Below are 17,278 nucleotides of genomic sequence, written 5' to 3' on the forward strand. Positions count from 1 at the left end.
TGTTCTTGCTGGACCAGGTGTGCTGACAGGTGACACTGTGTAGAGACTTCACGTTATGTGACGCACGCAGAGACGAAAAAGCCCCAAGTTCAATGGCAAAGTCTGCAAGAACAACAAGCACAGAAATGACTGGAACCCTCACTTTTATACCATCAGCACCTGTTAGAAAGACGTGGAGACTTAATGCGGCCTCTGATGATGCAGGTGTCAAAAGCGTTTTCTCAAATGTTACACAAACACACAATCACCGCAGAGATAAATGAGCTAATACCTGTATGCAGAATAAACCACTATCGGCATCAGGTCCTGACGTCAACATTAACCAAACACGATGCCAACGGCGAACCGCCTAACTGACCTTCAGCGTCACCACAGGTTGCTCTGACGTTTCAGCAGTAGATTGTCGGTGACATCCAGCGATTTGTGATGTTTGAACAGCTGCACAGTGAAGGTTACTGTGCGCACAGAGCTCAAACAGCAGGTAACTGGGAGGATCAGGTGAGCGAGCTGACCGGAAGTCTGCCCAGCTTCTCGCTCATGTTTATTACGTAACAGCCAGTCTGTCAGAGCACGTCATCACACGTCAGTACTTCAAATAAGTCGGTTTCCTTTTCTTCTAATTTCACTGAGTGAAGCTGTGGAGAATGAAGAACGCGTCAGGTCACAAGAGCGTTAGACCGACTCTGTGCGACTCAAACCCGTGTTACACGTGACGTGCACTTCACGCACGCTTCGCGCCATCTTTGTTTCCCTTCACGAGCATCTGTTAAGTTCGTAAAGTTTAAGTCGCACGTGTATATTTCTCTAAAACGTCTGTGTCCAGAGCAAAAGCGTCTCGTAACAACCATCTACTCACCCGCACGTGCTGCTGCTGCTGTCAGCGCGAGGCGACAGGACCCAACTTCCTGTTGTTAAAACACCTGCGCACACACCTGTTGCTCTTAAGGAAAATGAACACGTGGTGAATTTTAAAGTAAATAAATGTAAATAAAGTTTGATGAGAAGTTATATTTTATTTGTTAACCCTGCAATGAAGTTATTAAAACACAAATTATGACAAGGTTTTAATATTTATTTTTTTTTACTTACTCATCTCTTTTTGTCCGAGCCCATAGACTGTTACTACTTAAATCCTTTTAAGTGTGACAACGTCAGTGCAAGAAAGACAAAAAGATCCACATTTGATTGACACACCTTTCCTTAGAATAATCTTTATTGCTTTTTCTTATTGGGTTGAATACAGAACAGGTTTAACATCTCTTGACTCTGTGAAACACTGTCATGTTTTACTAACAGCAGGGTGAGGAGAGGACAGAGGGGATGGAAGAGACAATGCAAACAGCCAAAGACGACTGTGTGTTAATGTTGTGGGATTGCAGCCACATGTGTGTTTGCATTAGAGGGCTGTGATGAAATCTCCTCGGATTTTCCCTTTGGTTCAACATGAGAGTCAAACCAAACGCCAGGTCTGAGTCACAGGGGAGGTCAGAACAAAACGTGAAGAATTATCCGGCTCGAAAACGGCCAAATCCAACATCATTTGTGTTCGGTGATGACGAGTTCACAGTCAAGTGCTAAATGTAGTGATTGACAGTTCTGAATCATTATTTAACAAATAAAAAGGAAAAAAATATTCAGGAGTTGGGGGAAAAAAACAGGTGCAACTCAGGATGTAAGAACAAAAAGTATTTTGAATAATAATTCATGAAAGACCCTGAGAGCGAGATGCTATATATATATACATATATGTATATATATGTATATGTGTGTATATATACACACACACATATATAAACACACATACACACGTATATATACATTTATATACATACACATACATGTATATTTATATTTATAGCGCGAAAAGAGATGGAGAAAGGAGAAATCATCAATAATTGAACAAATTCGATTAACATGCAAAACTAGCCTAAAACGCCTTTAAACTGAACACAATGGATTTTCACAGTTTTATATGCATTAATCTGTCAGAGAAGAAAATAAACAACAAAAATCATTTCTCAGCCAAACTACAACAACAACAAGAACAACAGAACCAATAGACCCAGACAATCTGTTCTCAACTCATGCTGTAGACAGGAGATCTACATAAAGCTTTTTGGATTCAGAGAGTTTTGTTTTTTATTGCTAAGTCTGATTCGCACTCCGGCTCGCCGCTCCCTACGGCAAAAGCCAGTTAGTCCACAACACAAACCATCAGTTCCCCAAAACAGTTCTGCAGCATAAATGTGATATTTTTAATAAATGGCTTCTTCTCAAGTCATTGTAGAAACTAAACTTGCACACAAGCACACACACACACACACACACACACACACACACACACACACCTGGGCTCCAAATAAATACATTTAAAAACAGTCTATGTGCATTCGAATGGAAGTCCAGTATTCATATGGCCGTGCACACACGTACTGTACATACAGTCAGACGAACAGAATCCCGAGGGAGAGCGGGTACAGGGAGAACTAACAAGACGTTGAACAGTCAGAGAGAGAGAGTTCCTTCACGGATACACGAGACAATGGACATTTCTAGGTAATTCCATACATGAATTTGGGTTTTGTAGCAAACTGTCCTTCTGCAATTGGCTTTTCTGTGCTCGCTGATTTCACTCAATAGCAGGTTAACAGTTCAGGAGAAGTTAATTAGATCTGTTTAATGTTTTCATGCAGACTGAAGAAGTGTAAAGGTCATTAAATGTTGCAATATTGCTTTGCCATCAACTCATTTAAAAAGATGCATTGGCCTTAGTGGATTCAACTAAAGATACATGAGTTTATTTGCATACGTTCGACTCTGGCGGACATGTAGAAAACGTGTTTTTAGTCCTTTTCGTCTTTACAAACTTTGCGTTTCGATTAGTTCTTTGAATCTAATGCATATAATGCACATTGCATATTGATAAGCTGGTTGTGGCAGCTGGTCTGAAAAAATGTACTACAGGTGCTGCATAACTCACAGAGGCTTTTATGAACTGAAGAAGTCATTTGATGACAGGTAGAAAAGCTGAGTTCATCTCAAATAAATCGGCCACTTAACAGCAAGTTTTGCAAAAAAAAAAAAAAAAAAAGTTCTATTTTTGTGGCTTCTATGAAACTTTTCAGTGCTGTCTGAGGCCCCAAGGTTGCACTTTGACTGAAATGAAAAGCTACGGCAAGATGGAAAAATTGGATGGATTTGTTCTGGGACATAAAACGTTACACGTCCTCTTGGTTGGATACTGGTCTTCATAGAAAGAGCTACACTTGAAGTCTGAACCTTAAGACGACTGAAGGAAACTCTCGCTCTCTTTCTGTCTTGATTGTGTCGCGAAATTCCACTGTAGTAGTAGTACTAGTAGTAGAAGTAGTAGTAGTTATGGAAGATGTTAGTGCCAGTTCCGAGCGGCGCCCAGTCAGTGTGGTTGCAGTCGTTCAACATTTGTCCGTCTTTCTAACGCTCTGTGACTGACTGAGCAACGCTGCCTTACAGTTTCATTATGAGCCGTGAGGTTCCATTTGTTTTGCTTATGAGGTTGCTTAATACATATATACACATACATACATACATATATACATATATACACACGTATATATGTATATATGTAAAAGATACAAATGTTAGAAGAAGATCTTACTATTGTTATCTTCACACGAAAGAGAAAACACACACACACACACACACTAACTCCCTCAGGTTTGAGATCGACAAGCGATCTGAATTTCTCTTTCAGTGGTGGACATGTCCGGTTCGGTTCGCACGACGGGGTGAAATTAGCCCTTTAACTTGTGTTTGCATGTGCAGCTCAGAAACACTAAACAGCTCTGCCGACCTGTCCAACCATCGGTCGGTCTTTCCATTCATCCATCTGCCTAGAGGTGCAGCAAAGGGGTCTATTTTCTATATTACACCTGATTGTCTCTAACGCCAATGTATAGCCAAGTGTCTTCACGTATCCTATAAAGACACACTGAATTTGACAGGTTAAAAAAGAAAAACTGAAGTACGTGTCTCATATTACTGAACATTTACCACTTCTGTTTGTTTCAGGACAAACTGAAAAGTCCTTAAATTGACTTTCACGTGGGCAAAGACGGAGCTAAAAAGGAAAAGACAGCACTGAAGTGGATAATACTGGATGGACAACTGCTAGCTAAAGATGCTGGTAACTGAGATAGCGACGCATTAGCTTGCTAACGTTTCCTGCTAATGTCAGGGAGCCGTACTCAGAAACGGTTTAGTCCATTTAGTTATGTTATTGCTGACTAGGGGTTTAAGGGCAAAGGTCAGACTAATGATGAGAGCTAGACAGGCCTCCCAGAGAAAAGGAGCAAGGTAATGCATCGGTAGATTGGTTAACTGGTCTGATCTGGCTGTTTAAAGCCCAGTTAGCAATTTCAGGCTAATGATGACTAACTAGGGCTTAAACACACCACACCAGAGACATCAGCCAAATGAAGGCATTGGTAGGTGAGTTAGCACGTGTTTGACCCTGTGGCTGATACTGATTTCAGCTAGCTAGTGTTAGCCCCGTGAAAGCTCTGGTGAACATTAATTGAATGAGTGTGTGAGTTAAGGCCAACAATAACTTAACCTGTCCTGTTTGGACCACTGCCCAAGCCAAGCTTGGCGTGTCAGTCCTGGCAGGCTCTGTCTGATGCCACACTACTGTTTTAGCCACAGTGGAAACAAGACTAGCACAGAATTAGCTCTGCTCGCCCGCTATAGGAAGACTTATGACGTGAAGGGTCGTCTTCACAGCTGCTCTCTGTTGCTGTAATGGTTGCAGTTATAAAGAGGAGGATGAGGTAAACTGAACCTGTGTCAGGTGTTAGTGCTAATAAATGTTAATACGCCAGAGGCTCAGTAATAAACCCTAAACACTCAGGGGCAAAGAACAGAGACGGGTGAAAGTCAAACACATTCATACACAACATACATTTTTGATTTGTTCAGTTATATATAAAAAAAAAAAAAAAAAATCCACAAACAAAAAGTTCCCTCCCTACACCTAAATATTACTGATAATCCCACATACGCACAAAAACAGAAAATACTAGCATTGCATGCCACATGTTCAACTTTCTGTACACACATGGAATCAACTGAGAATTATTATGAATGCGAAATGAACAAACACACACCAACTCACACGGGCTTTTAAGGGATGACAGGCCAACGCTGCCCATTCGGCCCAAGAGTTTGTTTTCCAAGCAGAAATCACGAGTCACGAGTTGGTCAATGTTTTTGTGTGTTTTAATTCCAAGCCCGCTGACACACAGGGATCGGTGTGGAAGGGGGTCACAAGAACAACGAAAGGTCAGGTTCTGTGTTTTCCAGTTACAAAAAGCTTCCTTATGTCTAGAGTTGGAGACGACCACTGTCTGCTGGTTACATGGGGCTCAACCCGTCTCTTTCTCCAAAAGAACATCAAAACAGCTGGTTTAACAGGAGACGTGGCTGGTGAAGTCTGGAGAGCTGTGTGGCTGCTGAACCAAAGAGACTCAAGTTCCACACACTGAGCGCTTTACCCTCAATCCAAAGCTGCTTCAAATCTTAAAACTGGATTGTTCCATCTTATTTGTGTGGCTGAAGCCAACAATCGATTTAAATACACAAGAAAAAACGCAGACGCTGACAGTCCATCTCAGTCTTTGTCTGTCTCTCTGCATCTTGATCATTAATTCTCCAACAGAATCTAGAATAATAATAAAGTGTAATTTTATTCTTCTATTGCTGAAATATAGATTCCCCGCACAAAAAAAAATAGTAATGCAAATCACTGTCATCATAAAAAGCTATAAAAATTAGATCCATCCTCCGTAATAATGCAGATAAAGATATAGCAAAAAACATAGAAGTAGGACTAGTAGTAAGGCACTTCAACAAAACGAGGTTTTCGTCTTTATCAAAACTTTTCTGGGCTGGTATTTTAGATCATCACCATTACAGGTGTCTTTACATTGTATGGCACTGTGGTGATGCTGGTTTGGACCACAGAGGGAGTTTCCCTCTCAGTCTGCACCCACTAGAGGAGGCTCTCCATTGGGGAGGATGTGCTCCAGAGGGGGCTTGGCATGGATCTCCAGCAGCCCCTGGATGAAGCCCTCTGTGGGGGCAGTTGCTGTGTCATCTGCTGGTGGAGAGCTGGAGGACGAAGGCTCTTTGGGGGTGTTTGAGTCACGTGTTGATTTTGAAGACTCGTCAATAGTAGTTGTCTTTGATTCAGTAGCTTGGTGGCTGGGAATTCTATTGCTGGAGGGTTGTTGTGTTGAAGACTCTGACGAAAGTTTGGACTTTTTCTCAACATTCAGGTCTTCAGCAGCACTGCTAGATGCCGTCTCCGTACCATGTTTGGTACATTTTGCAGGGCTTTCCTCTTCCACCGTGGGACACTCTGCCCCTTCCCCAGCCTCCTGCTGACCCTCACCATCCTCTTTTACGTCCTCCTCCTCCAGCTCCTTGGTTCCAGTGCTGCCACTCCCACACTCGCTCTCGTTCTCTGAGGGCGGGCAGGTGGAGGTAGGAGTTGGTGTGCAGGAGTCTCCGTCCTCGCTGGCATCATCATTTGCAGCAGAGGATCCATCAGCTCCACGAGGCTTCAGGTGGATCCTTTGGTGGCGAACCAGGCTGTGCTTCAGGGTGAAAGTCCTCTCACAGGTTTGACACTGGTAGGGACGCTCCCCTGGTCAAACACAGAGGGAGAAGGAAACACTCATTACAAAAAACAAAACAGACAAAAGGTAGTAATACGACGTAAAACAGATCATTCATTCCTGTATTAAATTATAAAAGAATAGTGCACATAAAAAAACGACTTGTGTACAAATATTTAAAACAATAAAAAAATGGAATACTTTCATTAAAATAAAGAAAATACAAATGGTTTAAATAAAATAAAGTGTGTTTGTATGTCCTACCTGTGTGGGATCTCATGTGTCGGGTCAGGTCCTGCAGGGACCAGAAGCGTTTGCCACAGACGTTACAGATCTTCTTTCTCTTATCCACTCGTCCTCCTGATGCTTCTCCTCCCTCTAAACTCTTTGGTTCTGATGCCTCTTCGTCGCTCCTCTCCTCCTTCTCCTTCTCCTCCTCCGACTCCCCGCTCTCCCCCGCTTCGCTCTCACCTCCTTTTACTACCCCTTCCTCCACCTCCAGCTCAGTCTCCTTTTTCTGCTCATCTTCTTTCTCCTCCTCATTTGGTTTGGTGGTGTTGCTTTCTGTTGCCTCTTCTTTCGCTGGTGGGTTCTCCTCCGTCGGTGCTGGAGCCGGCGTCTCCTCGGAGAGGTGCGCCCTCTCGTGGCGAGCTAGGGTGGTAGCGTAACGGAAACTCTTTTTACATACTCGACAAACGTGTTTGTAATCCGGCTGCTGCTTCACCACAGCGGAGGAGGAAGTGGTTGTAGCGCTTTTCTCCTCTGGGTTCTCGGTTGATGCTTGAGGAGCAGAGGTCGGAGAGGAAGAGGATGAGTTTTGTTGGCAAGGTTGTTCCTCCTGAGCGGAGCTGGGAGACGTGGAGAGTTTGAAGTCAATGAGCTTCTTGCCGAAGTTCAGGTCCAGACTCTTGTTGCTGTGGCAATCGTCATCGTCTGTGCTCTCCACCTGAAAAATCAAGGAGACTCAAGTCAAAACTGGAGCATTCATCAAAATGTTTTGTCCACGTTCATTTTTTTGATATTTTTGTTCAGTTGTATTTGTTTGTTACACAGATTTTAAACCAAATCCAAACCCTGAGGTAAGAAATGAACACAAAACAACAGCAGGCAGAGTTACCTTGGTGCTGTTGCTCTGTGGGACCTGTTTTCCCTGTGCAGCTGTAGTCTCTGGTGTCCCCGGCTGGTCTGGTTGCTCTATAGTTTCTGTCTCCTGCTGCTCCTCAGAGCTGGCAGCTGGACTACAACCTGTAACACACACCAGCATCTATTAGTGAAACTATTATTAATACCAATGATCTCACTAGATAACGGGGGGCAGTAGGTAAGGCAGTCGTCCAGCGACCACAGGGTTAGTGGTTCGATACAAAGTCTCAGCCATATGTCAAAGTGTCTCTGGACACACAGCCCCTTCCCATCCCCAGCTGTGCAGTTCCAGTCCAAGTAGAAATAGGGGAGGGTTGCATCAGGAAGGGCATCCAGCATAAAAACTGTGCCAAACCAAATTGTGGTCAATGATCCGCTGTGGCGACCCTGAACTTACGGGATTAGTCGAAAGGACAAAAAACTAGATGATATGTGAATAAAAACCAAATTTATTTGTAGAAGTTGTATTTTAATTGTAGGGAAAACTTTTTTGGTTCACAGTTTTATCCTAAACTGCTGGCCAGCAGGGCATTTTGTTTTTGTATTGTTTTTGCATACATTTTTTAACCTAACCACCGATGTTGGTTGCACTACTTACCTGTATGTAAAAACTAATATAAAAAACTGACAAAAAACTTTGACAAAAATCCATATGCAAAAAAAAAAAGAAAAGCAGCAAATCCTCAAAACTGAGGTATTAGGTAGTAAAAAATTAACTAGAAGAGGCAAAGAGATGTTGCCCAAAAGACGCCGATTACTGAGAAGCTGCCGTTTAAAGCTGAAAACGCAGATAAGTTAGAAGTCGACATTTAAATAAATGTTGATTTTATAAAAGGTAGAGTTCTCCACAAAAACTCGTTTTACCATGCTAATGCTAAAAACTGAAAAACAAACAAAAAGGAACAAAAATCTCCATGCTTTTATTTTAAAAGTCTGTTTCCTGTTGGAGGTGACGTGTGTTTCCAGTGGAACATGGGCCTTTTACTATAGCTACACTTTCATTTACACACATTTCAAACTTATTTTATAACTTAAATTGTGTAATAAAAAAAGACTTTAACATAGAGATTTATTTTGAAAGTGCATATCCTGTAGATCAGAAATTTGTGCCTATGTTAGAACCTGGACATATTACTGTAGGTAGACTTCACAAACTCAATATTCCATTTAAATGCTAAAAAGTTAAAATGCTTTTGTTTTATTTTTTATTTTTGCTGTTGGTCATGGATGTGGTCTTTTGTTAGGACCTGGGCTTTTTTACTGTAGGGAGACATTACCATAACTCATTTAACCATTTAGATGCAAATATTGTGAAATTATAAACAAATAGCTTGAAATTTTATTTTCAAAGTGTGTTTCCTGTACGTCAGTATTTCCAGTCACGCTACAACATAAACCTTTTTATATCATAACCACTATGATCAGCAGAGTGTTGCATTAACTTCCTCTCAGTGACTGTAGACCTTTAATAACAAACGTTGACCTGTTCTGCCAGGTGGAGAGAAAATGGCTGACCTGATAACCAGCCTCCGTGGGTGGAGGCTACAAGCAACACACTTACTGAGTCAGTCAGAAACAGCACTTGTTAAACCTACATTGCTTTATTATGCGAGTGAGGCTGTTTTTTGTATAAGTGTGTGTGTGTGTGTGTGTGTGTCTCCACTGTAGAAAATCTATCAGGTAAAGTGTTTGGACACAGGGCTGAGGCTGATCACATGACTTAATTCAGCCGTCTCCGTTACCACGACAATGACTGCTGCTACCCTGCTGAGTCACCCTCACTTCCTGAACAAAGGCAGTAAACTGCTCAGACTTTGCGACACAACGTATAAATGCTGTCAAATAAATTGAAAAACTGAGCGTCAGAAGGTTTCACCAAACACGGTGATATACTTTATTTGGAGATAAAATAAAACGAAGGGGATTTTAAAATCGCCCCCGTTTGTGATTTGAGGGAAATTTCTGGACCTCCGTTATAATGGGCTGCAATGGGAGTTTCAGACGGGACTCTTTCCGCTTCTGGCCACATACTGAAAATGAAGAAAAAAAGTTGAGAAAAGTGGAAGCTGAAATGTTTAAAGTGTGAGTGATGTCACCCACTTTTGCGCCGAAATTTCACAAAACACACTAATGGAGAAGATGAAAATGAACCAAAAAGCACCTCAAACTAAAACTGCCATCACTAGAACAAGTATCAAACAAAATATGATCGACGGTCAAAATGTTGTTGTGTGTCTTGGCTTGTTAAAATTTAAACGAAGTTTCTATGGTTTGAAAATATACGAAACTGTTCAAAAGAGGCAAGTTGACAGGAAGTTTCAGTCATTCACTCATTTTCTATGGAAAGAATAAGTGACAAAAAGTTGAATACAATAAAATGTATAAAGGTGACTAAAGAGAAAAGTAACAGCACCCATGTTCTAATGGAAACCTACGTTATGGAAGTTGAATGAAGTCTTCTGACACCAACTATCAAAGCTACTGCGGAATCATTTTTATGTTTCCAGTGACTAACCTTGACTTGGTTTGTGGTTGGCGTCTGGTTGTGCTGACTCCGCCCCTTGTTCTGAGGAGGTGGGGCTCTCTGTCACTGAGATGGAGCCCGAGTCTGCAGTGCTGACACTGCTGAGATCTTGTGCTTCAGGTGCAACCTGCTCTGTCTCTGACTGACTCTCTGTGGGACACAAGACCAATAAATACAAACGGCTCGTACTAAAATATGTTTTACAACTAAAACTCAAGAAACACAAGAAACACACTGAGGTGATATTAAAACATCAGTCCACTACTGTAACGTTATCCTTTTTTTGTGATTTCTGACCTGCGCTCTCGTGTGAGCCTTCATCTCCGTCTTTTCTCACGAGGGCACCATTGCGTCTCAGCGTCCTGTGGGTTACGCCGTGTTTCCTCAGCAGGTGGCGCTCACAGTTGGATTTGGTGGAGAAGAAGGCGTCACACCTCGGACAAGGGAATGGTTTCTGACCTGAAGGACAAAGTTTGTTACTTTATGCCCAACGCTTAAGGCTTTTCTGTCCTATCAAGCTGTGTGTGTAAGTGTGTTACCGGTATGTGTCAGCATATGTCTCTGCAATGAGCTTGCCCACGGAAACACTCGGGGGCAGAAGGGGCAGGTCATCTTCTGGACAGAGTTGGAGTAGGCATTTTTCTTCCCTTTAGCCTGAGGCACTGCTGCCACGGCTGGCTTCAACTCTTCCTTCGCTCCTCCTTCCTTCTCCTCTGCTCCTCCTGCTCTGTCAACATCTGTTCACAGGGAGGGATTATATTAAGTTTATTATCACTTTCTTACTTTTCCCATCAGTCACCACCTCCATCACGCCTCCTCCTACCTCTCTTTTCTTCCAGGTCTGCGACTCCAGTCTGCAGATAGTTGCTGAACTTGTTTGTGTCAGTGGTAGCGAGCATCTTCTCCACACTGGCAAACTCCCCACTTGACTCAAGGTCAATGCCGCCACCACCACTCGCAATGGGCTTCTCCTTTGATGCCAGAGCAGCTGGTTTCTTCCTGGACCTCCTCCTGTGGGATGAAGGGAAGGAAATCAGAAGCTGATTAATTATCATGTGCAACTTTGAGAATCTTCTTGGCAGTGTTGTAAAAAAAACTTTGCTTACAAACCTGGAGGGTCCCTCAGATGTGTCATCACTTTGTGTCTCCACAACAGTGGAAGGTCCTGGGGCATCTGCAGCAGAATCAGCTTGAGATGAAGCGACAGCCGGCGATGGTTTGCCCTCCAGGGAAGTGGACTCTCTCTTTAGCAGGTCTGGAGCTCCTGAGACAGAGTTGATGATCTTAGCGATGGAGGCTAGGGGAGGGAGCTCTTTAAGGGAAGTGGAGGGCGATGAGGAGGTGGAGGTCGGTTTGGGCAGCAGTGGTTTGAGACGCTGGGCACGGCTAGAGTTATTATGATTGGGGAGGGGGGTGGCAGGAGGGGTGGATCCAGGGGGGAGCTGGTAACAGCCAAGCTGGGGGTGAGGGTGTAGGGGGGTCTTCTCGTCCTTGGACAGAGCGAGGGCATGTTGTTGCTCGATGATGCTGCTGCCGATGTTCTCAGTTTTGATGTCCTTCTTTTCTCCATTCACAGACTCCCTCCGCTGCCTCTTACTGGGAATGGACAGGTCAATGGGCTGGTCCAAGAAGGAACAGTCAAAGCTGGAGGACGAGCTCTCTAGTTTCACTCCAGGAGACCCTGTCTGGCTGCTGGCTCCGCGACCTTTAGCAGAGAAGTCCAGCGGTTGGTCCAGTTCTGGGGCATAGACTGTGTTAGGGATCTCCTCCACCTTCACTGCCTGGATCCCGTTCACCCCCATCTGATTTACCGGAGCAGTCTGGACTGAAGCAACTGTAGCGAGGGGCCCGGCAGCCGGCAGGAGTGTGGTGATATGATCCTCGATTTCCCTCTCCTGGACCTCAGGGTGCTGCTTCAACAGGTGATGAATGCAGTTGCGTTTGGCCAGGAATGCAGCGCCGCATCGCCGGCATTCAAAAGGCTTCCTCTGGCAGCCATTGTGGGTGCGCAGGTGGATCTGCAGCGCCCGGTATGTCTTCAGGTCATCGCCACAGAACCGACATGTCGTCTCAGCTCCAGTGCATGCCATTTCCATGTCTTGGGTGGTGGTGGTTGCTGCAGCAGTCATGGCTGCTGCAATGTTTGCTGTAGTGGTGGAGGTGACATACTTAATGTTTTTCTCAATGTCCTTCCTTGAGGTCTTGTTGTGCTTCTTCCTGAGGTGACGCTCGCAGTTGGCCTTGACAGTAAAAGGATAATGGCAGACTCTGCAAACGTACGGCCGCTCGCCGCTGTGTGTACGCAGGTGTCGGATCAGCGTAGCTTTGTCTGGAGCAATATACTCACATATGTTACACTGGTGAGGGAGGATGCCAAGGTGAAAGCGCATGTGAGCCTGCAGGAGACCAGAGAAGCCAAACACCTGGTCACAAAAACGACAGGGGAAAGAGCCTTTAGCCGAGCTGGCATTGTTGCCCCCTTTGGTTCCTGGCTTTCTTCCGCTGAGCCCCACCTCCTCATGTACGGCTGTGGTGGCGGCCGGCGGTGAGTCAGACAACGGTGTGTGAGCATCGCCCATGCACTCTGCATCCATCTGGCCTCCATTTCCAGCTGATGAAGAAGGTGTTTTAAAGAGGGTTGGGGTGGGGGGTGGGAGGCTGGGGCTGATGCAGCCCAGTGAGGCTTGCTGGGAACTCTGGAGGGGTGGAGGTGTTGTCGCTGTGAGACTGGAGCGAAGGGTGATGGGAGGTTTAAGCTGACCTAAAGGTGGTGAGAGGAGTGAAAGTGAATTGTATGTGACAACCCAGCAACATTTGCTCTGCTATTCTAATAAAAGTATTGATTAGAGCAGCTTTACCAAACCCACCTTGACCTCCAGTGAATCCAGAAGCTTTGGCCCGAGGTGGGAGGGTCAGTCCCAACTGATTTGGTGCAGCAGTCGCCACTTTAAGGATTTGCTGAATATCTGCCAGCTCCATGATCCCAGCTCCAGCTGTCTCTCCGGGTTTGGTGCCTGATGAAGCTGCACTGGCAGCAGACGCACACCCATCAGGCTGCAGGAGGAAGCCGGTCTGGAAAGGCTGCAGGGAGAGCAGGCTGAGGGTGTCTCTCTGGGCGAGGCCCTGCAGGGCAGAGGTGGAGCCAGAGGCCTCCAGCAGAGGGATGCTCAGGGCTGTCAGTCCACCCAAACCCAAAGTCAGCCCCACACCCCCCGACAGGTAAGCTGAGGCCGGCTCCTGTGGAAGGCTGGAGCATGGTGGATCCACATGAATCACTTTGATGCTGTCCAGATGGGCCTGATGGATCTCATCATCGGTGGGACCAGATTTCACCTTAGAAAATAAGAGATCAGATCCATCAGAGGACAGCTTCTTAATTTCTTTGCCTTCATATTTTTATGGCATATGCATTTCCACAAAACATTTAGACTCACCTGAGAAATGTGTTGCAGACCGAGCGTTTCCAGGAAGTTGGCCTGCTCCGAGGGCAAGACTTCATTCTCAGCAGCTTGACTGTTGTTCACAGTAGCGTTTGCTGCAGGTCCGTCCTCCTCGGTTTTCTCCACAGTTTCCTCCATATCAGTGGCACCAGGCTTTTCGGGGTGGGAGGTGGTTTTATGGAGGTCCAGGGCGGATCGAAGGGGGAACGCCTTGTCACAGGAATCACAGATGAACCGGTGAAATTTACTGATACATCGACGGAGGTTTGTCTCACACCAGACCTGAACAAATACAGAACAGAAAGTCGAGGTGATTTAATACCGATGCTAAAAACTGATGAAGGTAAAACATTTCTAATCCACTAAATGAGGTTTCGATACCTGTGCAATGTGAGCAAACTTCTTGCAGGAGAAGTCGATGAATGCAAGGTCATTAAAGCCAGTGGGGATTGAGGGGTTGTTCTGAATGAAGGGTTGGCCACTGGGGTCCTGAGGAAGGAGCTTATGAACACACGCATTGTGACGTAGCAAACCACGGTGAGTTCGGAAAGAAAGGCAGCAGAGATCACACCTGCAAACATACAAACCCAGATTAGCATTTTATTGTATCTGTGTAAAACCGGAAACTTGATCATAAACAAAAAAATTGCAGTGATTAAAATGCTTTAGACAAAACACACAATTCACACACATGGAATATTCTAGCTTCGGTTCTTGCCAACTGCATTTCATTGGTAACGGTTTAAGCTAAGCTAAGGCTCTGGTGGATCTGCAGATCCGTCATTTCACTCCAAACGATGGAGTTTCTCTATGACGCCACAAGGCGGGGACATTTCTTTGTGTACACTGTCCCTTAGCCGAGTTGAACTTTAGACTTTGAGAGTCAGTCAGAACATTTTGTTCAGTCCTTTGTTCAGTCCCACTGAACTTGGCTTGAAAGTTAGAGTTAATATTTAGGTTCAGAGGAAAAGCAATGAACGATCTAAAAACACCTCTAATAAGTTGCTCTGCAGCACTGAGCAGATGTTCAGTTTGTTTATAAGGAAAAGTTGAAACGCACATATTTTGGAACGTAATTCAATGGCAAATGCACAAAACAAAAAGGCTTCACACAGTAAAATCAATAGGATGTGGTGGTTACACATCAGTGTGGACATTTACCCTCAGTTGTCAGTCAGTTTTAGGGTGGTGTGTGTGTCTGTGTGATAAGTGATGATGGTCAAACTGGTGCTGAGAGGACAGCTGCTCAGTGTCTGCCACAGTCACACACTCTTATCACATCCTGTCTAACTGTGTGTTTAAGCTGTGTGCAATCCCCTCACGGGATATTTTTGAGGAGAGGGGAGAAAAAAAACCCCTGTGGACCATATGTGGACCACACTTGTCAAACTCTGCACCCTCATCCCTCTTCTCACTCCTCCATCTCTTCCTCATTGTTCGAGAGCTGCAACAGGCCATTGTGACTTAGTTTGACGATCCTCCCTCCAGCTCAGTCGATCCTCTTACAGGCTGATTAGTGAGGATTTAAACCTGTAGCCTCCATAACGAGCTCAGCACTGCCTGCTGCACCCTTATTCCTTCTTTGTCTTTACATCAGTTGCTATTTCTTTGCTTCATTCCCTTTCCTACTTTCCACCCATGTTCTTGTTTTGGGTTTTTTTTCTTCTTATGTTCGTCCCTTCCCAAATTTCTTTTACTGTAATTACTGTCCTTCACACAATCCCCCTCATTCCTTTCTTCCCATCTTTCTATTTTTCATTATTTGACCCTCATTGTTTTCTTTCCTTCTTTTTCCACTTTTCTGTCTTCCTAATTTTCTTAATTTTATCTCCTTTTTTTGTTCCTACTAATTGTATTCTCTCCTTTGTCTGACTTACTTTATCTCTTAATCTTTTTTCCTTCCTTTTCTCATCTTACTCTCCTGATACTTTTCCTACTTCTACTGTCCACATATTGCTCCATGTATTAAAACCAACTCGTTAAACACTTGACAAACTTTGAGTGTGCGTTCGTTAAGAACTATGTTACCATGCCAACAGTCTGTGGGGGTCGTCGACATGGCAACAGGAGCTGGTTGACCGTGTCCTCCTCTCTGTGACTTATTAAGTTGTCCCTCCTTTCAGTGTTGTTTTTACCTCTCACCCAGTGGTGACTTATTTGCCCTGTACCCTCCCCCCATTACCCATCCATCCCTTCATCTCTCTGTCTACTCCTTTAAGCTGGCCTTCATATCATCTCCATCTCCTTTCATCTCTTAAGGGCTGAATTACTCTTTTCATCCTCCCTATCTCCCTCCTAATTATTCTAGACGGGAGGAGGTTTTTCTAAACTTTGGTAAATTTCTAAACTACATTAATTTGTTTTCACAAAAACTAAAAGATTTCTGTATATTTTTTTCAGCACTAATACCAAACGCCTACGTCTATTTACAAACTACTTTAGTAACACTACATACTTTGAAGTACAATGCAAATGTGAGTTAACATGCATCCAACTTAAAGTCGTGAACTCAACAAATATTATGCGTGAATGGGATTAAAAAAAAAAACACTGAAGATGACGAGTATTCAGCAAATTACTCTAATGGAAAGTAACAGCAAGCATTACTGGGTAGAAAACAGGGGAATGTGGGACTTTGAGTTTACCTCAGAGCAGTGTCGGGGTGTGTGTCCATGTGGGCGTCCAGCTCCAGCCTGGAGCTGCACGTCTTGAAGCAAAGTGGACATGGTAGCAGCTCCTCCTCCGATCCTCGCACCGCTGCTGATGACTCCTCTGACACCGCGTCCGCGTCCATCACCTGTAAACAGATCGATAGCACTACATCAAATGGGTAATTTTTATTTATCTGTCATTATTATTTCTTTATTAGTCAGAGAATGTAAAAACTGTCTGCTCAGTGCATTTAATCCATCTTCCTACTACTCCTAAAGAAATAACTACAGCTGAAATAGTTTTTGTGTTTGCAGTGCACAAATTTCACTGGATTACTTTGACAATGAAATGCACTTGGAAATATAATAATTCTCAATCAGGACTTTCTTTACTATAAGGGTATAAAGATGTTTACTATTGATTACATCAGTGATATTAAGATAATTGTGATGCGTGCATTATTTTTGAGATTGTTGAAAACTTGGTAAAAACGTGTCAATTCTCAGGGACGTTTTGAAGCTTTTTGTTTCTACCTTCTTGCTGGGTGGCTCCTCTCTGGTCTCGTCCTCGGGGCTGTGCCTTCTTTTAACGGAAGGACGACGCCGTTTAGTTGGCGAAGGGGGACTGACAGGGAGGAGGCCACTAGCAGGGTCCTTCTCATGGATCTTCATATGTCTGAAATACGCACAGAGATGGGTCCAAGGTTAGTTATACTTTGTAAATGTGACTTTTGAAAAGGTACAAATGCATTTTTCGGTGTCCGTTAACCAGCAGCATTTACCTTCTAAGACAGAATTATGACAGAATTTTTAAGCTTTTAGTCAGTGATTTTGTACAAGTGAAAAATTCAGAGTAACTTAATG

General features: G+C 44.0%; 1 protein-coding gene across 4 annotated transcripts in view; it reads right to left on the minus strand.

The window, feature by feature from the left end:
* Nucleotides 1–1,180: 1,180 nt before the first annotated feature.
* Nucleotides 1,181–17,278, minus strand: part of rreb1a (ras responsive element binding protein 1a) — a 61,692-nt gene continuing 45,594 nt past the window's right edge. For all 4 annotated transcript variants that reach the window (XM_067485409.1, XM_067485410.1, XM_067485411.1 and 1 more), the window contains 13 exons: nt 16,949–17,090; nt 16,409–16,560; nt 14,145–14,334; nt 13,758–14,045; nt 13,191–13,656; nt 11,434–13,084; nt 11,147–11,334; nt 10,863–11,060; nt 10,621–10,782; nt 10,315–10,473; nt 7,774–7,901; nt 6,921–7,602; nt 1,181–6,685 (listed from right to left, as the gene is read on the minus strand). In XM_067485409.1, coding sequence (XP_067341510.1) covers nt 6,015–6,685; nt 6,921–7,602; nt 7,774–7,901; nt 10,315–10,473; nt 10,621–10,782; nt 10,863–11,060; nt 11,147–11,334; nt 11,434–13,084; nt 13,191–13,656; nt 13,758–14,045; nt 14,145–14,334; nt 16,409–16,560; nt 16,949–17,090 — 5,077 coding nt within the window. In that variant the 3' untranslated portion in view covers nt 1,181–6,014. The remainder of the gene's footprint in view (nt 6,686–6,920; nt 7,603–7,773; nt 7,902–10,314; nt 10,474–10,620; nt 10,783–10,862; nt 11,061–11,146; nt 11,335–11,433; nt 13,085–13,190; nt 13,657–13,757; nt 14,046–14,144; nt 14,335–16,408; nt 16,561–16,948; nt 17,091–17,278) is intronic.

Source organism: Channa argus, chromosome 19, assembly GCF_033026475.1.
Source record: "Channa argus isolate prfri chromosome 19, Channa argus male v1.0, whole genome shotgun sequence".
Taxonomy (NCBI): Eukaryota; Metazoa; Chordata; class Actinopteri; order Anabantiformes; family Channidae; genus Channa; species Channa argus.